The sequence below is a fragment of the Martes martes genome (genome assembly GCF_963455335.1).
Source record: "Martes martes genome assembly, chromosome: 2".
Taxonomy (NCBI): Eukaryota; Metazoa; Chordata; class Mammalia; order Carnivora; family Mustelidae; genus Martes; species Martes martes.
Window position 1 is genome coordinate 111,229,046 of NC_137889.1, and position 22,151 is coordinate 111,251,196.

Here is a 22,151-nt window from a genome sequence, read left to right on the forward strand (position 1 = left end):
GAAATACTTTCTTGGTTAAAATTGAATTACTTATTCCTGACAGTAGGACTTATCTTTCTTACTATCTTTATTGCTAGAAGTACAAAATCTAAGATGTATTTATGTCTTGTCCATTCAACTTTTAGCCTTGGTGAAGTAGAAACTTGGGACTCATTTTTAAGACCATTCATATCCATCCAACAGCAATACTGAATTTACTCTCTAAACGGCCCTCAAATTTGTCCAGTTTTCTAATCCTATGACTCTGGTCCAAACTGATGATATCTTTTACCTAAATTGTTGGCAATAAATGTCTGACTGATCTACCTGCAATCACCTTCTTCTCTCTGCCCCCAGTACACACTACAGCCAAAACAGAGTGAACTTTTTCCAGATGCAAATCTGGGGTCATGTTTCTCCTGCTACCAATAGTTTCCTATGACTTTTAGGGTAAACACAAAATTCCTTACCTGGTATACAGGGCCTTGAAAAGCCCCTCCTTAGCTCTCCAAACTCACCTCATATTAACTTTCTCCTTTAATCCCTGTTTCAACTAATTTAGCCTTCTCTCATTTCCTCTATATTTCTTTCTACTTAGGTCCATTCCTCACCATTTTAACTTCATTAAGCCCTGTTCTTCTTACAGAGTTTAATTCCAACATCACATCCTCAGGGAATCCCCCATTCACCTGCTCTCGTTTTACCCAAATTATTAGGTCAGTCCTGTTGTTTGTCCTCACAGAACCACATAGCTTATCTCTCTTTCACAGCACTTAGACAAAAGGAAGAGATTTATGATCCTGGGCGTTAGGATCAGGGTTTCAAGTGAGGGAACAAAAGCAGAGTTATATTTATTTAGTAATCAACCTCTAAGATTCAAGCCAACATTTCTAAGCCACAGAGAAAAGTATACATAAAGATGTTATACTTAAGCGTTCTCAAAAGAGACAGGAATTATTTAGTAAATAAGTATCAGATATTTTACAGCAACAGACAGGCTGCTAAGTGTGTAATTGAAGGCCTGGGAAGATATTAGCAATTGTTCCCACTTAACCCCCATAAAATACAGTTACGAAAAGTGAGTCTCAAAAGTGCGTCTCAGAGGTCTCTCAAATAGTTAATGACAGAGAATGAAGTTGAATTAGTCACAAATATCCATTGAACACTTTCATGTGTAACAGTTTTCCTATATCCAAGTCTGCTTTTCATTTCTCCATGCTATTTCTGTTTAAACATTTACAGAAACGGATAAATTAAAATTTATTTCAATTTGTTAATATAACAAAAGATGACTTTCTACCTTAAGAGGATGATATGGCACCAATAAGATCTTGCTATAAGCCTTTAGACAAAGGAGTGGTATGGTATTAAAATTATAGTACAGTAGTTTTATTTCCTTGTGCATGAACTCTTCATATTTTCTTCTTATATCCCTCTTTCTACATGAAGTCTTAAAAATGATCCTAGCAAAGAGAACCCCCTTCTTGTTTTTATTTGAAGAAAAGCGAATGTGTCCTATTCACCCATAGCTAACTGCATTTCTCAGTCTTCATACTAACCTCCCATTCTAGCCACATCTCCCTTTTTCAGGAAAGCTGGGACTAGAATGCCTTTGCTACATGGCCTCTTGCTCATGATAGTCCACTAATTAGCTCTCTGACTAGCCCTTACTTCTTGATTCCTTTCGTAGAAAGGCAAGCTAATGGCCAGCTCTTACTACACAACATTGACTTAAAAACACTTGAGCTAAAAGGGACACTGAAAACCATTTAGTCCAGCAATCCAAACCATGCAGGAACACTTTCTGAAACATATTAAACAGAAGAGCAACTTAATTTATAGTTATGCTTAAATGCTTCCAGTAACTAATTCCTCACAATCTCACTTTTGTGAATACTCTCAAGTAACAAGAATTTTGTATTCAAGCACTCTACTTGTGTTCTTCACCAACAATACACAATTATTTTAATGAAACAAGCCTGTAACATCCGAAAACTTTGCTTTGGCAGTTTGTCTGTGTAAAGAATATGTGTGTATTTTAAAATCCAAAGCATATGAACTATACCAGTCAGGTTAGAATGAAAAATGAAAAGTGTAGATTACACAATTAGCTCATCTTTCATTCTGTATTCCTCTTAAGTCTTAGAATAGGAAAAAAAAAAAAGTTTTTTTCTTGCTATTTAAATTCAAAACTAGCTTCTTAAAGTGAGGCCTTTTTAATCCCAAAGCCTACACAATAATTCACTGCTTTAATGTTTTTGATGATTATTTCATTGCATGCTAGGAGAAAAAGGGACTGGGGCCATCCATTTATCTGTTGCTTTCTCCACTTTCAGACTCTCTTGCTTTGGTAATAAAATTCTGTGTGCCCTATAAGAGTGTCTAAACCAGACAGCAGCTCCACAATCTATCCTGGTCAACTCAGAAAGAGTTCCTTTGTTTCATTTGTTCATTGTAAACAAAACAAAAGGAAGTTTGTTTTGTTTCCAATGTATATTCTTTAATAAAGGGAAGACAGACAAAAAGATTTATTAATCTAGTAACTTTCCGGTTAATTTGTTAATCTAGTTACTAGTCAATCTAGTAATTTCCCAGGCATTTTTGTACTGTTAATAATTTATTTTGTTCTTGAAATTACCTTGACTACCACAGATCATTACAGTATATTCGAATTTGCTTATGAAAACTCTCAACTGTACGTATGTTAAACAGCAATATAAGTAGATTCATCCATCCATATGATAAATTCATCCATATGATAGATCTAGGAAATTGGGTTTTCTGAGATATCATTTCTCTATCTTATTTGGCAAGGTGCCTGGCTGTGAAGAGCTTTAAATTTGGCATCTGCCATTGCCTATCTTGGTCCAAATTATGCGATGCTAAGTACCATGAAGAATACTTCACAGGGGAAATCAGTAGCGGGTTATGAGAATGGTAAACTGCATATCACCATGTGCTTGTAACTGAATATTAGAACTGTTAGCCAGATGCTTCCTGTAGACTTCCAGAGAGACAGAAAGTGTGGTGCCACTGGGATCCAGAGGCACCGATGTGAAGTATGCGGAAGATACATAAATCATAGGGTATATTCATTTCATTTGGCTTCGTGGGATTCTGCTGACATCACTGCGGGTAACCAAGGTCTGTACCAGGAGCCTCTCCCTTCTGCTCTCTGACGCCTTCGAGGTGCTGCCCATCTAGACCAGGCCCTGCAGTAATTTCACACACTCCCCTAATAAAGTCCTCAGGGGCTGTCATGTATTTTCATGTGTTTGCCCTATTATCCCTCCCTGCTTGAGCCTTACAGATAATTGATGATGCTTCAGTTAATCATCTTTCTCCCGCTTTTGTTCACCAGGTACCTCCGCCTTGAAGGGGCTCTTTTATTGAGAATCGATGTCTTCTTCTGGGTAATTGATCACCATAGACCCAGGGACACTTGACTCATCGTTGAGGAAGAGTAATCGTCATGAATAATCAAAAAGCGGTAGCTACACTACTGCAAGAGTGCAAGCAAGTGCTGGACCAGCTCCTGTTGGAGGCGTCAGATGTGTCGGAGGAGGACAAGAGCGAGGACCAGCAGTGCAGAGGTGAGGTCCTGAAGGGAGGCACTGGGGGGAGGGAGAAGCCAGCAGGTCCGCTCTCAACTCCCCTGCCTGAACGACATGTTTTCATCTCTGCCCTATTTTTCTTCTCTTGGCAGATGACCACCGAGAGATGAGTGGATTTCTAGGGCATGAATGGGACATGGGCTGCAGGCGGACGGGCAGGGGAGGAAGCCCACTTTGTTGCAGTGAATTGCTGTCAGTTCTAATTTTAGGCTTCAGTAAACATGAGGCTACAAGAAAACAGTGTAGTTCAAGACGAACAAAGAGTGCAAGTGGACCGGTGCACGTAAATTTCAATTATTAAAAAATTGAAGCAACTTCTGAATGGTGGCACATACTTTTTTTTCAAACGAGGCTTTTGTGCCTCGTCAGTGTCCATAGGCTTCTGTGGTTTCCATAAATATGTCATCTCATTGGTCCAATCTCTTTTTTTTTTATTATCGATACATTTCTCATGCTGCATTCGCATGCTGTTTGTAAAATAAATTCTCTCACACTGATAAATACTGATTGCATCACCATCAGAATTGAAGTGGCCTTTTGCTCATTTCATAGTTTATGCCATTCACAGTTTTAGATAGGTCATTATTTGGGAAGTTTTGATCACAAAGTCTAGAAAGCTAAAGTATTTCTTACTTCTTCCATAGCCAGTTTTGGAGAGAGGAGCTTCTTTCCTTAGATTTCTTTTTAGCATTTGAATAAATGTTTCTCCATTTCTGTAAGTGTGTCCCTTTTGTGTGCTTTTAATATTTTTCTTTGTATTTTTAGAGACTTGCTGTTCCTTGCAGAAATAAGATGACCACGTATAGTGCACACTCCCCATCTCTTTTGTTTTTGATGTTATGTAATGGGAAAATGTTCTGGAGAAGCCTCTTCCCCCATATTCTTGTATATAGGCACACACATTTTGTACAGAGGCACTTTTAGGGACCTGGAGATGTCTTAAATTTTTGTAATCTGTCATTTGTGCTCCTTAGTTTTTGTGATTTCCTTATTTACTGCCGCATACACGCTGTGTGCTTTTGCTTGTTAGTTATAGGTGCCCATCAGCCCGAGCACACACTGGCAGGTGTTAGCCCCTTGTCAGGGAGCGGCGGGTACTCAGTGCCTCCAGAACGTGCTGCAGTTCTCCCCAGGGGCAGTGTGTTGTGTTCTGTCTACTGAAGTTTTTCCTCTGGTCCTTTCACTACACGGCATCCTTTGTCTACTCAGCCCAAATTCCGTTAAGCTTTGTGTTCTCCCTCGTGAAAACTCAGGAGTTCCCAGTTGGGTAGCATTTTCCTCTTTTTCTTCCCAAGTGGCACGGAATAGGAGAAATAATCAGTTTAGTTCCAGATAAGGCAAACAGGCCCACAAAAATCACTCAATTAACAACGGCCCTTCAGGCCCTTCCTTCCTTCCTTGGAGAAGGAAGTGATCAAGAGGCAGAAGAGGGTACTGCTCCATCAGGGGCTGACTGTTGCGCTTGGCTGAATCTGATAAGCCAATGGGGGAGAAAACCTATGCTGAGCCATTGACAATTTCAGCATTAATCGATCCCCATGGAAGCAAGCTGTGGGGTCCTTCCCATGCGCTGTCAGTACAACTGAGTGTAGTCTGACACAGAATCCTTCCCTTAGCAGGTGGTTTCTGAGTAACACTTGTGGGCAGGTTGTGCTGTCCCCAAAGTCATTGCTCGAGTGTACTCCAAGGGAAAGACATTAGTACAGGGTCACCTATGGCAACAGGACTCGTCAGAGGACTTGAACATGATCATTGTGATTTTATTCTTTCTCTTCCTCCTCTCAATCCTATCCTCTTCCCTCAGAAATTGTTCTTGTCAGGGGCGTCTGGGTGGCGAGGTCATTAAGCGTCTGCCTTCAGCTCAAATCATGATCCGAGGGTCCTGGGATCAAGTCGTGCATGGAGCTCCCTGCTCCGCCAGAAGCCTACTTCTCCCTCTCTCACTATCTACCCCCCCCATGTCAAATAAATAATAAAGTCTTAAAAAAAAAAAAAAAAAAGAAATTGTCCTTGTCAGCATGGGAGACTACCCCAGCAACTTCCTCAGAAACAGAGAAGGAACCGAAATCTAAACACAGATATATTTTTAAAATGTACTTCAGAGGCATCACTGACTTTGGCGGGCACACTAGACTGTCCATGCTCTGGCATGGTGTAGAACAGATTTTCTCTGGTAGATTTTCATGGTGTAGAACAGATTTTCTCTGTCATCATGAAAAAAATTGGAAAATATTTAAACGATTCTGTGCCAGTGTATGGTAAAACTCTTCGAATCCAGAAATCAGCTTCCTATTGCCATTTAACTACTCGTTTGCCTCCTGAATTTGATACTCATGGACAGAATTTCCAAATAATCAATCAGTCAAATGGGACACTTCAGAGTGAGAAGCAACACTACAAATAAGTACTCTAGGGCCACATAGGACTGTCCTAAGTGAACAGGACTTAGCAGTCACCCTATTCCCAACTCTTTACAAATATCCTTTAAGAAACTTTCTTTAGGGGGCACCTGGGTGGCTCAGTGGGTTAAAGCCTCTGCCTTCGGCTCAGGTCATGATCTCAGGGTCCTGGGATCGAGCCCCACATCGGGCTCTCTGCTCAGCAGGGAGCATGCTTCCTCCTTTCTCTCTGCCTGCCTCTCTGCCTACTTGTGATCTCTGTCTGTCAAATAAATAAAAAAATCTAAAAAATAAAGTTTAAAAAAAAAAAAAAGAAAGGATCGGGGGAGGGCAGTGCAAATGTGAGGACGAGATGTACAAAACCATTAAAGAATTTTATTCAGGGCAATGGCCTGGTCTGTTTTGTATTTTAGCAAAATGGGGATCAGCACCGTGGAAGTTGGAATGGATGGGGCAAGGTAGGGAACAGTGGTTCAGACAAGAGTTACTGATAATGAAAAGGAGGAATTTAGGATCTACAGAATTTGATAACTGGTTAGGTTGAGAGGGGAAGAAAAAGCCAAAAGTCTATCCTGATTTCTAGGTTCTATACTTGGGTGGCTCAGTGAATGGTGGTAGCAGTCATCAAAATAAAGAATAGAGAAACAGATTTAGAAAAAAGATGGTGAGTTCAGCTTTAGATACTTTTTTAAAAAAGATTTTATTTATTCATTGTTCATTTGAGAGAGAAAGCACAAGAAGAGGGGAGAGGGAGAAGCATATCCCACTGAGCAGGGAGCCCGATACGGGGGCCAATCCCAGCACCTGGATAGAGATCATGACCTGAGCCAAAGGCAGATGCTTAACAATCTGAGCCACCCAGGCACCCCCAGCTTTAGACACTTTTGAGTGTGAAATGTCTGTAAGACAAGTACCTAGAGCTTTCTAACTATCAGTCATGTAATCAGGTCCATAATCCTGAATGCTGGGGCTTCACACGTGCTTCAGAATCCAGAATTTTTCAAATGTTAGGAAGGTAGTATGGTGCAGGGACCATCTGTTACATTCACACTCCAACAGAAGCAGGGGCAACATCTAGAGTCAAACATTAAAATTTTTGCAGCAAAGCTTTTGGCTAATCTCACTAAATAAGATAAACAAGACCATAAAGAGTTCCCAGTCAGTTCAAGTCTGGTTAGGGTGCCAAACTTATGAAAAAACATTCCAGTTTCCAGAGTTTTGGGTTTTCTAAGTTTGGATAGGAGATCGCGGAGCTCCGTAATGAGGTTTGGTGCCCAGGAAGATATGGCACGTGTCTACTCAAGTGAAACAGGGCCATTTCACAACAAATTGATACTATTTCAAATTTCATTTGGGTTTTTTGTACCAATCACCTCTATTCAACTATAGTCCGTAGTGAAAGTATGCAATGAGCTGAGGTCTTAGGGAAGTAAAAAGAGGTTGTACAAATTGACTCTCTGCCTTACCCAGCTGTCACAAGTCCCAGATGTCAGTCCATCTCGGTCCCTTTCTCATTTTACAGGGAAAATAATATTTCCTTCATTCCTTTCTCCGATTCTTCACGCAGATATAGTCACTGAAGTGCTTTACTTCCTGCTAAAAACCTTTCTTAATGCCTGACTACCCCAATTTACCTGAAGGGCAAAGTAGGCCAGGTCCACCCCTGACAGATAGCTTTGCGCTATTATTCTTTGAGTCAGAACCCTCAGCTTTCCACCAGCCAGCAAGAGGTAGGAAAAATGTTTCCTTGCCACTGAGGTGCTTCATCATAACATTGGTAACTCAACAGCCTTTTCTTTGACTGCAATTTCCTTACCTGAACTCTGACCTTTTCAGCTTCACTCCCCGGCGACTTGAGGACCCTGATCCAGGAGGCAAAGGAAATGAAGTGGCCCTTCGTGCCTGAAAAGTGGCAGTACAAACAAGCCGTGGGCCCAGAGGACAAAACAAACCTGCAGGATGTGATTGGCGCCGGGTTGCAGCAGTTACTGGTAGGGAGAGCCACACCACCTGTTCCTCTGACACCCCCAAGCCAGGCATTTAGCCTCTAAGTGGTCTAATAGATTAAATTTCTTTGAAGCATAAGACAGTCCCTACCCTTATGGTCGGCTCTGCCAGATTGACTAATGTGGGGGAAATAGCTTTTAGAAAGCATCGCCTGCCTATGAGACCTTCCGCTGGAAAGCCGAGTCAAGTAAAAGTGAAGAAGGGTGGTCGGGAGTCTAGGGAGAAACCCGTCATCCTGAAATATTTATTGTATCCTTGGTAGGCCAGGAGGAGCAGTTTTGGTTCTACCATGTCTCGTAATGCTTTTATTTTGAAATGCTCCTTTTTTAAAGTGGAGTAGCTTGAAAAAAAAATGAGTTCACCACTATTTCATCAATGCGACTTGCTCTCTGCCATGTCCCTCCCTGTCCCCCCAAACCCGGGATCCTCCTCACTTGCTTATCCCCTCATGATGCAGGCTGTTTGGAGGCATCAAATCAAAGTCCTTGATTTGCTTATTCCTCGACTCACTTATTGGAAATTAGTCAAACTAATATCTCTACCTCGGATAGAAGAGGACCTCACAAATAGTACGTGGACTCGGGTTTGAGCTCAGGTTTCAGACTTAGGTTCTGGGGATGCTACAGGGAGTATCATTGTTCTTTTGGGTAGCACTGACAAGGAAGAGAGTTTATTAGCTTATATGGTTTTTTTCCTCATATAAAAATATTTATTTGTCTGGAGACCAGGCATCACAAACAATGATAATATCCTAAACTCTTTATTTCAGCAGTTTACATGAGAATCTGTTTTTGGGTCATCCCAAAATAAGTGTATAGATACTGTCTTCGCCTATCAAAACAGAAATCCGGGGAAAAGTCCCTGATCCACATACATATAATGGGGTCTTTGGAGGCTTCATAGAATAACAAAACCCCCACGTTTCCCACACCTTTCCTCCCAAAAATAAACAAACAGACTGGAATTAAGTAGACCGAGGACGGCGGGCCAAGAAAAGGGAGTACTTGGAAAGAATGCAGGGATGAGCCAGGGATTTTAAATTAGCAGTCTTGGTATAGGTGGAAAAGTGGAATGGAATAATAACTACAATTAGTGTAAAACTGTGGATTTTACAAATTGTTTGCACATGCACAAACAAATGCATGTGCATTTAATTCTCAGAATGGCCTTCCAGTGATTATTACCATTGTCATCCCCATTTTACAGATGAGGAAATTAAGGGGCAGGGAGATGAATGTGCCCAGGGGAACCGACCAGTGATGGTGGAGCTACTCCTTTCTCCACCTCAATGCCAGTTCTCCCTCAGGAAGCCCCAAGTGAAGAACTTGAAAGCACAGATAGAATTCCTGAAACTTGTTAACCATAAGGCGAGATGCAGGCTCTCCAGCAGAGCTTCCTGCAATGATGGAAATGTTCCATATCTCTGCTGCCCAATACATTAGGCCTTGGCCACCTATGGCTTTCCAGTACTTGAGATGTGGCAAGTATGATTGCAGAACTGAATCTTTTTCATATTATTTAATTTTTTTAAAAAATCAATTTCTGTATAAATAGACACATGTGGATAGGGCTACTATTTTATTGAACAGGGCAGTTCTTCAGCAGTGATGCTGAAAATGAGACCTCACAGCAGCAGCACTAGATTACCTGGAAATTTGTGGGATATTCAGATTCTTGGGCCGCACCCTAGTCTTAGCAAGTCAAGAGCTCTGGGGCTGAGAGTCTAGCAATGAACATTAGACAAGCCCTCTAGGTGATTCTCACGCATGCTAGAGTGTGAGAACTGGTGTTCTAAAGGAAAGAATAGGATAAAGAGCAAAGAGGAAAGTCAGAGAGCCTGACCAGGGATGTGAAGGGAGAAGCGACATGGTAGTGGGTAAAGGGGACTCCAAAGTGAAGACTGCAGGAGACCTACGTTAAAAGCAGTCTCCTGGGGCACCTGGGTGGCTCAGTGGGTTAAAGCCTCTGCCTTCAGCTCAGGTCACGATCCCAGGGTCCTGGGATCGAGCCCCACATCGGGCTCTCTGCTCAGCAGGGAGCCTGCTTCCTCCTCTCCGTCTGCCTGCCTCTCTGCCTACTTGTGATCTCTGTCTGTCAAATAAATAAATAAAATCTTTTTAAAAAATAAATAAATAAAAGCAGTCTCCTTCCCATCAATTCCAGGAGCTTGTTTGGACTGGGACCAGTTCCTGAAAAGCCAGTAGTTGTTTACCTGCTTGGAAAGCCTTGTGTGATTGGGCAGCTGGTGGTATGAAACTTTCAAGGTTTCCAGGGAAGGTGAGAACAGGATAGCTTCACAGATGGCGGGACCCCTGCTTTGACGTTTGGGGCTTAGAAAGTTCCTCTGGGGGCGCCTGGGTGGCTCAGTCGTTAAGCATCTGCCTTCGGCTCAGGTCATGATCCCAGGGTCCTGGGATCGAGCCCCATATCGGGCTCCCTGCTCCGCCAGAGGCCTGCTTCCCCCTCTCCCACTCCTCCTGCTTATGTTCCCTCTCTCGGTGTGTCTCTCTCTGTCAAATAAATAAATAAACTCTTTAAAAAAAAAAAAAGAAAGAAAGAAAGTTCCTCTGAATTTCAAACACAGGCTGAGAGAGGGAAACACAGCACATCACAATAACCAAAGTTTTACGCCCCTCCGTCCGTCCCACAACCTCCAGACCCCCCTTCGCTACATGCACAGCTGAAGTGACTTTACTGAAAAACTGAAGGTGGTCTTTTGAAAACTTGGTCTTGCAGCATTTGAGGATGAGTGTGAGTTGGGAAACAAACTGCTCATAGTCGTTAGACTGTTTTAAGGGCCCATTTGTTATTCCTTCTACTTTCCCTCTGTATACTGCATGGATGTCACAGTTGGGGGAAACAGAGACATCAGGAATTTAAGATGTTTGTGTCCAGCTCCCAAGATCACGAGAGGCAGCTCCAAGAATCGGTCCATTAGGCTTCTTTAGCCCCTGATGTATTTAACCTGGGAGCTTGTTGAACTCTGAGCATCATTTTCTTTAGCTTCCGCATCAAACTATAAATTAAGTAATCACACCTCCCCAAGACTCTTAGGATTCTTTCCTATTGTTTCAGACCCCAAGTGCACAATTACTAACCCACTCTGTTTTGTAAATACGGAGAACTATAGCACTTTGTGAACTCGTGTGACTTTTGATATCTTAGCTTGTCAAAAGTATCTCGAGTGAATTCCATGATTTGTTGTTGTCCCATTACCCTTGATTTCAGTATTATACTCTACTGGAGCTGGATGGCCATGTTTTAATAATCAATTAATTATGAGCTTCTGTTCTTACATAAAAAATTAGTCAAAGGCTACTGACCTTGTCTTTTCAGCCAAGTTAGTTCTTCTTACAGTTTTTTCACAAATCTAAACTTGCCATGGTTTTCTTTGCCTTGAAATGAACCGTTCCCATAAAAAGTTTCCCCTCTATTTTTAAAATCTGCATTACACTTAGAATGTAAACCCTGTTAAGTTTAATTTAATTAAACTTAATTCCACAAGTAACAGATCAAAGTTAAGCATAGAATTCTGCTGAGTGCCTGGGTTGGTGAAATTAAGGGTCATTTATAATGTTACTCTCTTGGGCTGAACTTAATCAAGAAAAATTATATGTGTTTCATGCTTTGCTTTCTGCTCTCCTCAGCCTCCCCCTATTTCCTCCCTCCCCGTGCACCCCCCTCCTCTTCCCCCACCCCCAATCTTTTCTCCTTTGGTGTGTGGCCACAGACAGAAATTTATGGCAGAGGCCAACCTCCTTTACACTCCACACAAAGCTCGCTGACTTGAGAGAGTTTGTTCACTCTCTCCCAGGAAAAACACCTGCAGTACGCTCCCCAAGAAACCTGAAGAGATGGGAGATTAATGTGGCTGTAATAGCTGGGCAGTGTTTTTGGTATTATGCCCTCTCCCCAGGTAGATGGGTCTTTTCCGAGATGATACCAATTATTTATTGCCGAAACATCTGTTGATAACTGCAGCTGCCCCATGAAACAAAGCATATCATGGGGTCACAGGCTACAGGGACCTACAATCCTACCTCATGCTAGTTTAAGACTATTCAGCAACACCCCCAAGTCCATGGGTTACCATCATCTTTAATGTCTCATCATGCCCTAGAAAATACTTTGTAAACACTGCACTGCCCTGCCCTACAGGCTTTGAAGTATTATTTCATCTTCATTGGTAATTTATATTCCAGTGCCATTGTGCTGTGGGAAAAAGAGGGGGAACCTTTTTTGTTTTCCATTTAATTGTATATCGCCTGACACTTTGACCCGTATTATTAGTATTAGTCAGAAAAAGGATTTTCTCCCTCTCTTATTTAAAAATAAAATTTCAAGGCAAAGTAAGCGCTCCTTCAGCTCTTTTCACTCAAAACAATGTTTACACTCTAAGACGGAAAGATGAAAAGCACAAGCGATTTTTTTCGAGTGTCGGAGAAGGGCATTTCAGTTTTTGAAAGAGAACAGTAAGGCCCTTAGAAATATCATTCAGCAAAACCTTTGATGGATTTTTTTCAAAAGTATTGAAGGCATTTACCGTTCGAGTCTGTTTAGCTTGCTTTTAGGCAGGCACAGTAGAGTTCTGACTAGTGAATCTACCCTTACTTCTGAGACGCCAGGGAATGAGGGCACCAGCCTCAGCGGAGATGGCGCCTTTGGTCATTTTTCCAGTAACTTTTACACTCCAAAAAAAGGATGATTTCTGCATAATTAAGGAAAATATGAAAATAAGGCTTTTAAAAAGGGGATGAAGGGCGTGTTTGGATTTGCACACGGGTGACAGTTGAGAGCAGGCTGAGTTGCCAGACTAAGAGAAAGTGTTGGATAGGCCCTGGTTTTGAGGCTTCCCGGCAGCAGATTTGGGGGTCCTGATCTTGGTGAGGAGCTGTCCTCTCCCCAGTCTTGTTTCTGTGGAGGGAGGGAACCTAAATTTAGTGTGGTGCCTCTGCAAAGAGATGCGTGGTAATTTTTAGAGGTTGGCTAAAAGTCAAGTCCAAGGAGATAAAACAGTCTCAGAATGAGGATATTTATTCCATTTTCTTCTCAACTGTATAACCATGAAAATGGGTAATCTGATAAGCTTTATTCCACAAGTATTTTTTGAAATATCTGTGCTACCTTGCAGTAATTTGAAGAGAGACCAAAAATAATAATAATAATAATAATAATTAATAATAGCAATAATAATAAATGATTAGTTGTTTTCTTATGCTATCGTGGATGAAAAACCTTTGTGGTTGAATAAAGTTTGATATATTTAGCTTCCAGAATATTTTTCTAATATGTCTCTTCAGATATTCTTGGTGCCTTTAACTTGTTGATATTTTTATTTTTAAACTACTTAAATACTAATGAACCAAAAATCAAAACATAAGTAAGCACAAATAAATAGAAGAGTTGGTCATTACAATATTGTGGGGAAATGTTTTTAAAATGTCTAGTGTGATCAACCTAGGGGCAGAGAGGGGCAAAAGAGTCTTTAGAAACAGATAAGTATAAATTTATTAGGAAATGAAAAGCCAAGTTGAAGAAAGATACATGGTATGGGGATTAGGTAAAGTGAGATGCTATCCTTAGGAGCAATAAAATTCCCCTCCTTAAAGCAGCTCTGGGGTAAGAGATTTTTTTGTGTTTTTTTGTTTGTTTTTAAAGATTTTATCTATTTATTTGATAGACAAGTAGGGGGAGGGGGAGTAGGAGTGGGAGAGGGAGAAGCAGGCTTCCTGCTGAGCAGGGAGCCTGATGCAGGGCTGATCCCAGGACCCTGGGATCTTGACCTGAGCTGAGGGCAGACACTCAACGACTGAGCCACCCAGGCACCCTTAAAAAGGTTCTTAAAACTGGGTGCCTGGGCGGCTCAGTTGGTTAAAGGTTGCCTTTGGCTTGAGTCATGATCCCAAGGCCTGGGATCGAACCCCACATTGGGCTCCCTGCTCAGTGAGGAGCCTGCTTCTCCTTCTCCCTCTCCCTCTGTTGTTCTGCCTGCTTGTGCTCTCTCGTGCTCTCTCTGTCAAATAAATGAATAAAATCTTTAAAAAAAAAAAAGGTTCTTAAAACTAATTTAAAACACATTCATTTCAGGGGCCAGTTTTCATATTACCAATAAAAACTTCAAAAGCAGTAATAGGTGATTTGGGGATTATGATTCTTTCAGCAAGTGATTTTTTCCAAATGAAATTTTCGTCTTTAACTATGTGCTTTGGGGTTTTAATAGCTGAGATCTTTTTCATCAGGGTGTATAAAGCAAAATGAATGCAAGCTACACATTCATTCATTTATTCAGAAAAACTTTATTGAGTATTAACATGTACCAGACATTTGATATGTATAGAACACAGAGAAATGCAAAAGAAATAAGAGACCTAGTTCATGTCCTGGGAAAACTACCTGAATGAAAAGACAGCAGCCAGCCCTTTGGCGAATGACCCACTTGCTGGAAAGGTTCTTCCCGTTTATTGACCACCTAATATGTGGCAGGTGCTCAAAATTCTTCTAATCCTCCTCTTTATTTTTTAAAAGATTTTATTTATTTATTTGAGAGAGAAAGCATGGTGGGGGAAGGGCAGAGGCAGAGGGAGAAGCAGTCTCCCAGTTGAGCAGGGAGCCTGATGCTGGTCCTGATCCCAAGACCACGGGATCATGATCCTAGGATCATGACCTGAGCCAAAGCCAGATACTTAACCAACTGAGCCACCAGGTGCCCTCATATTCTAATTCTTACAGACTTGGCCATATGACCTGTCTTAGCCAATGAAATGTGACTAGAAGTGACATATGCCAGTCCCAAGCAGAAACTTTATAAGCCATGGTGTAGTTCAGCCATTGGAAGTTTTCCTTCGCTTCACAAACAAGATAGTGGCTATTCCCTCAGACTGGATCCTGAAAAGGGCAAGATACATGGAGCAGAGTCTCAGAGTTAGAGCCAAACTGCAGCCAATGCCAAATATGAATAACCCCAATCAAGACCTAGAAATCATCTTTAATTCTGTCTTCCCCTTCAACCCTCATATCTTACTGATTATCAAGCCCTCCATTTCCTCTTAAATAGCTCTCAAATGTGTCTTCCTTTCTCCAACCCTACTGCAACGATAATGGTTCAGACCATAACATCTCCTTCCTAGATTATAGCCAACCCCTCTCCCTACCTCTAGTCATGTCCTCTGTATAAATAAGGATTGTAAGGTTATGCTGCAGAAAAAAAAAGTGCCAAAATCTTAGAGATTTGAAGCAATAAAAGTTTGTTTCTTCATCTTGCTGTACGTCCATCTGAGGGGAGAGGGTGGGAAAGAGTGCTATCTGCTTCATGTCACTCTCCCTCAGGGACCCAGCTTGATGGAATATCTACCATTTAGAATATTGCTGGTTGCCAAGGCAGGAGGAAGGGGGAAATGATGAATTGGCACAGTGCTTTTAAATACATGTATGCAGAAATGACCATAGGTCACTTTAAGGTGGTTTTGGTGGTGACCAGAGGTCAAATTAAGCCATGTAGTCACACTTCACTTCAAGAAGGCAGGGAAGCACAATTCTACCATGTGCTCGGAGGGGGAGACACAGAGATAGATTGGCAGACAGTATCCACAATCCCCATGGCTCACCAGCTCTACTCCATATTGCAACCAAAACTGTCTTTCTAAAAGGGCAATCTGACACTTTTTCCTTGCTTAAGTCCCTGGGGGATATCTCAGTTAATTTAAACAAAAGATTCGTAAATATACTTCTTACAAAAGCACCTACTAGTAATCCTGAACAACAGAATCTAAATAAATTTAAATAAATTTGGATGATCATGCTCATTAAAGGGGTGGGATAACTAGTTACTTTTGTTCTTTATATATATACATATATTTTTTATATATATACATACATTTTACATATATATATGCATATATATATATATATATATATATATATAATTCTTCACAATCAACATCTCTTACCATTACAAAAAAGGAAGGCGAGAGAGAGAAGAATATCCGTTGATCAGTTGCCTTTAAATCTAGATGGGGTCAAATGTTCAGAAAAACCTAAGTAGAGGTAGTAAGGCTATGCTGCACCACCTCCTTCAGAGCAAGTATAAATGCCACATTGCTTCTATCTTAACAATGAACAAGCTAAAGCCATTATTTAAGTGACAGAGACAAGGCATCTTTCACTGATAAAGTAAGGACTATTCTTATTTCGGAATCTTCTCTGCCCATGTGATGGCCTGCTATTAGCTAAGTATCATTCTGCTCCTGCTTTGCTTCTGGAGATCGTTTTAAATTCACACACCTGTGGGCCAACACATATGAAATATGGATGTGTATATATCTATATAATTAGTATTCACAGATACAAGTTATTTCTGTATCAAATGCTAGACCGTCAAAGCTGGAGGGAAATTTATAGATCATCTATTTCAAGCCCATCTGTTGATAGATGGGGGACTGAAACCCAGAGAAAGCAGTGGCTCCTCACAGGGCACAGAACCAGTCCGTGGGAGCCACAGGACACGGCACCCAGGCATCCTGGTCCTGAGCCTGATGTGTCCTCCCTGAGTCTGCACTGCTCCATTCTTCACACGGACCTGTTGCAGGATTGAGCCAGACTTTCCCTGCCCCTTCCTATCCCTCCTGCTGCCCTATCACCTGCCTTGCATCCCCTCTGTTCACACAATTGGACTTTTGTACTCAGAGCAGAATCAATTAAGACAGAGATTTTATCATTTCCAATTGTCAACACTCAAAACTTTAGTTTCTTCTACAGAACATTTTAGTCCTTCTTTTGAAAACCAGTCAGACACAATGTTCAGATTTATCAAAAATAAATTTCATTTAATGAATGAAAATTAGGCGCCCTTGGAAGATAAATATTAGCGCAAGGCCTATGAAGTTTCAGACTTTAAGATAGAGTATGATTAAAATCACCAAGGATTTAAGCCCTGCTCTAAAACTGTGCCAAAAACTGCCCCTTTTAATACGGTACTTTCAAGTTTCAATGGAAGATAAATTAAAACGATGACTTGTTTTTAAAATTCTACCAACGAAACTCTGGTTGCCCCAGAATCAGGCATGTGAGTTATCCCTTTGATGAGGGCTAACCCTGTGGCATGAGTTTCATGTCGCCCCATAATGAGACCCAAAGGCTGAGCCAAGTCTTGGAGGAGTTGATCTAAGATGAGCAGGCAGGACAGCCCGCTTCAAAACGCAGGAAATGAAGAGGTTGCTGCGCTGGGCAGACAGAAGAAAGCAATGACTTTCAGAAAGGGATAAACCCTCGGGGTGTGTTTATTCAGTCCTGTTAACAAGTAAGAGTAACATTACCTAAGTTGTGCATGTGAAATAAATAAGGACCTTAAACAATAATATTATCTTGGAAAATACATCTTCATATATCTGACACTGTTTATATTCGTTTAAAGGCTATGTCTTTTTATGCCAACAAATACCAAATTGTGGCAATTTCATATGATTCAATATGATACGTTCTTCACAACATACACTCCTGATGAAAACCCTGGAAAGAAAATTGGACTATGCCCATTTTCCAGATGAAGTGATTGGCTCAGGGAGCTCAAAAGCCTCTCCTAGCCCACACCACAATGTGGCTAGGCTGAGACACAACCCAGACCTCCCCTTTGTGCCACCTCCCTCTACCTGCCATCTTCCTGTCATCACGTGCAATCACCGGCTCAGCTTATTAAACCAACTTGCCTCAGTCTCAAGGGCAGACACTATGAAATGTGTAGGCTTGAGAAATTTCACAGGTATTTGGAATTAGCCCCTTCTTTTTTAGGATGTATTTGTACCCCACAAATGAGAGACTTGCATGATCCCACTGATAAATTTATTCTGAATCAGTTGCCTTTGATTTTTTTTTATGCTCATCCCTTCAGTAAAAACTTTTTAGCATTTAATAAGTTATATGCTTATACTATGCTTTACTATGTTATATATATTTTAGAAATTTAAGAACACTAAGATTAAGTGACTAATTTAGAATAATTTTTTTAAATTGCATTATTGGCATGAGAACCTTTTGGTTCATGTTAAAATTATAATCAAGTATGTTTAATTCATTTTTCAAATCTTAGCACTGTGTTGTGAAGATATGGCTAGGACAGGTTTTTTCAACACTTACTTTTAATGGCTGTCATAGTTGAAAAAAATTAGGCTTCCAAGATAGGAAGATCCCAAATAAAAGAGGTCAGCTAATTCGTGACACTCATATTTCAATCCATCCACCAACCCTGAAGAATCATTTGTTGAAATTCAGCTAAAATTTCCACCTTCTCTAGTATCAATTGTGTCTTTTTGCAAGTTAATCAGAAGATATTCTTCTTTTAACAAAGGATGTAAAACTCTTCATGTGGAAGATTTTTTTTTTAAAGATTTTTTATTTATTTATTAGTCAGAGAGAGAGAGAGAGAGAGAGCGCGAGTGCACAGGCAGACAGAGTGGCAAGCAGAGGCAGAGGGTAAAGCAGGCTCCCTGCCGAGCAAGGAGCCCGATGCGGGACTCGATCCCAGGACGCTGGGATCATGACCTGAGCCGAAGGCAGCCGCTTAACCAACTGAGCCACCCAGGCGTCCCAATGTGGAAGATTTTTAAACAGGTTAAAATTTTCCCATTTGTGTGAGTTATCTTTATGTGATGTTTTATTTTTGGCATGAAGATCACAGTGATGAAAACATTTCCAGCCCCCAATACCTGAAAAGTTTTTTTTCAAAATTCTGGTTGGATAGCATACTATTGTCGACCACTCATCACAGGAAAGGCAGGAGATTTTGGAGAACTTGTCTGTTTATAAAAGAAAATGTCTAAACTCTTTAAACATGACAGTTCTTTAAAGAACTTTGCCTTGAGATATCCATAGTCTTTCCCCCTCTCATTACGGATTATTCCAAAGTATCTGTGAGTTGTGACAGTACAGTCTGTCAATCTACTTAACCAGGTATACATAAACTGCAGTATGAGCAACTGAAGACTGAGTTCAGTGTTCTCACTGTCGGCCCCTCCAAGACGAGGGCTTCCTCAAGCGCCATCCATGATGAGTGGCCATCTGACATACAGGCAAAGTAAGGAGCTGGTGTCCATCCATTTTTTAAAATGTCAGTAAGCTTAATTTCTTTCTTACCGGTAAATTTCAGCAGAATCTTTTTGAAATTTTCATTCTATTTTGAGATCTGAGAGACTGATTCCATAGATCTACCCCCAATCCACTCTGAAAATAATGAGACATTGTTTCTTAAGCAGCTACTATTGAGCAGTTTACATATATTTTCTTCAATTTTCTCAGTAATCTATGTAGTATTATTATCCTTATTTACATATAAGAAAGTTGAAATTAAAAAGTTAAATGAATTACCCCAAATCAGATAGTGCCTCGGTATACTAAAAGGCCCCCCTTTGCCCTTTCCTGCAGTATCTCCCTAAAGCAACTGAGGTCACTAGCTCCCTTGAGAATAGCCTCAACAAGTTGGCTTCTTTTCTATATGTATGTGTAATCTGTCACATTTTGGAAGTATTACCAACTCATTCTGGAACTTTTTATATTTTTTCACCATTAAAGACTGGAAGCAAAATCTGTTTCTTTCATGGTTATTGAAAATTTATCATACTGGGCATGAATTATTCCCACTGACAATGTGTATGAAACTGAAATCTCTGGGCTTTCTGGAGTCATTGTCAGGTAGAACCCTAAAACGTCTTGCTTAGAGAAAGTCAATTATCATATGGTTTCACTTACTTGTGGAACATAAGGAATTGCATGGAGGACATTAGGAGAAGGAAGGGAAAAATGAAGGGGGGGGGGACTGGAGGGGGACACAAACCATGAGAGACTGTGGACTCTGAGAAACAAACGGGGGGTTTTAGAGGGGAGGGGGGCAGGGGATGGGTTGGCCCAGTGATGGGTATTAAGGAGGGCACGTATTGCATAGAGCACTGGGTGTTATACGTAAACAATGAATCATGGAACACTACATCAAAAACTAATATGGTGACTAACATAACATTTTTTTAAAAATCTTGCTTAGAGGTTAGACTCCTAATCTTCTCTCTCAGTAGCTTTCTCATTTTATTACTTTGAGCACGAGAATGTGACAGCTTCCCTTCACTCTTTGTGGAAGACTGTATCTTTGCCTGATATGCTTAAAATGTACATTACTGACACCTGTTTATGACTTTAATGTTTTATACCAGAGATTTCAAATGCTGCTTAATGAGCTGACTGAATCAAGATTATCTGGGATGTGTGTGTGTGAGAGTTGGGGGTGGAGGGAAAGGCCACTTCTTTAAAATATACCCAGAGATTCTGATTTTAGGTCTCTATTGAGACCTAAGAATCTATATTAACAAAACATCACTATTTACTAATGTACCACCTGGTTGAAGTCCTACTATTTTGTTCCCCTTCTTAAGCATCTTATTTGTCATTAATAACATTATTTGTAATAGAATCATATTTTAAATATATTATAGAAGTTCATTATTTAAGAATATTATAGTGAATCATGAAGACTACTTTGTGACATGAATAACCATTCCTTAAGTTGACATTTCCTAGTACAGTAATCTGAAGTTTTTTTCTTAATGAGGTTTTATTAAAGCAAGGTTAACCCTTGCTGATTGAATATTTATTTCTGCTGCACTTATGTGAATATAATTCTCTTGGACTATAAGATTCTAAAGTGACGATTCAATCCATTTGTTTCTCTAAGATCGCAACAAGCACAAGTCAACTTTCAATCCTTTCAGTGATAATTAATACTTTGAGAACCAGTAAAAAGCCCTAGGGACAATGAGATCCAAACAGTTCTCTTTATACTATATATGCCACTACTCTAGTATATGGTTTTGGTAACAATGACAATGACAATCTGGATAAAATCAAGACAGCATAGGTAGGGGCTAAGGAAGCTTAGTTGGTAGCTAGACTGCTTGGGTTTGAATCCAAGCCCCCTTATTAGTTTGTCATCATGGGCAACCTATGTATACTGCAGCTATAATGATAATAATAACAGTATCTACTTCATAGATTGGAGGATTAAGTAAGTGGATAACATGGAATGCCAAGGTGGTTAGGACATGGGAGAAGAATACATCTTCATCAAGTAACCCTTCTTCTAGGGACCCAGTTTTGGACTCGTGATCAATGTGTTGAGTCAGATTGTAATGCTAAACTTGTGATCTAAATATTAAATTTTTGTTTTTAACTCTGACATTTATATGCTTTGTATTTTCTAAAAGTCACCCAATCCATTTAGCTGGGAATTTGCATCTTCAGAATGTTTATTGATCAGATAACACCATATCTGTTTTTCTTATTATTGTATATCCAATGCCCATAAGATGCATCTAGGAGATGCTCAATAAATATTTTGTTGGGTGACTGAATGAATTCTCAGTAAATCATATGCCAGGAATCATTTGCTACATTATAAAGCTTCATGTGCAAAGTTTTCCCCTATTAATGGAGTGTATTGTAATGACGAGTTGCCCCTCATTTTTTAGATTAAGCTCATGGGCCCCAAATCAGTTTTCTGTCCACAGCCAAGTGTTACATCAAATAATATGGACTTTTGATTTTGCTTTTCATTTTATATTTATTTCCAATGAAAAGACCTCTAAGAAAATAGTTTTGCTATGGTTTTATAGACATTTTCATAGTCAAAAAAGAAGGAATAAGAATTCCAATTTCTCAGGCTTCACTAACATTTTTTTGTCACCACAAATAACCATGACATTAGCATCAATAATAAATATCGTAGACATTTGTATGTAGTTTAAAGCACAGCCAACAGGATTTGCTGGCACCTTGCTCTTTGACTTCCCAGACTCCAGAACTGGGAGAAATAAATTTATATTGTTTATAACAGAGTTTATGCCACCCAGTTTATGGCATTTTATGTCATGGCAACATCCTGAACAGACAAAGACAAAGCTGTGTGGATAAAGAAAAACTTCTCAAAGATGGAAGATGCTAGGTTTATATACTGATGAGAATGATGCAGTAGAGATGAGGAAATGAATGATGCAGAAAGAGAAAGAGGGTGTTTACAGGCAGTGTCCTTAAGCAAAGAGGAAGGGATAGAACCGAGTGGGAGGTTGACCTTAAACCTGCCAATGGGAGTATAGGTGGGAACATGGGCTTCACAGCAAGA

General features: G+C 40.3%; 1 protein-coding gene across 2 annotated transcripts in view; it reads left to right on the forward strand.

Moving 5' to 3' along the window:
- Positions 1–22,151, forward strand: part of ALPK1 (alpha kinase 1) — a 120,673-nt gene that overhangs the window by 58,432 nt on the left and 40,090 nt on the right. For both annotated transcript variants that reach the window (XM_080796261.1, XM_080796262.1), the window contains exons 3-4: positions 3,341–3,572; positions 7,829–7,983. In XM_080796261.1, coding sequence (XP_080652387.1) covers positions 3,452–3,572; positions 7,829–7,983 — 276 coding nt within the window. In that variant the 5' untranslated portion in view covers positions 3,341–3,451. The remainder of the gene's footprint in view (positions 1–3,340; positions 3,573–7,828; positions 7,984–22,151) is intronic.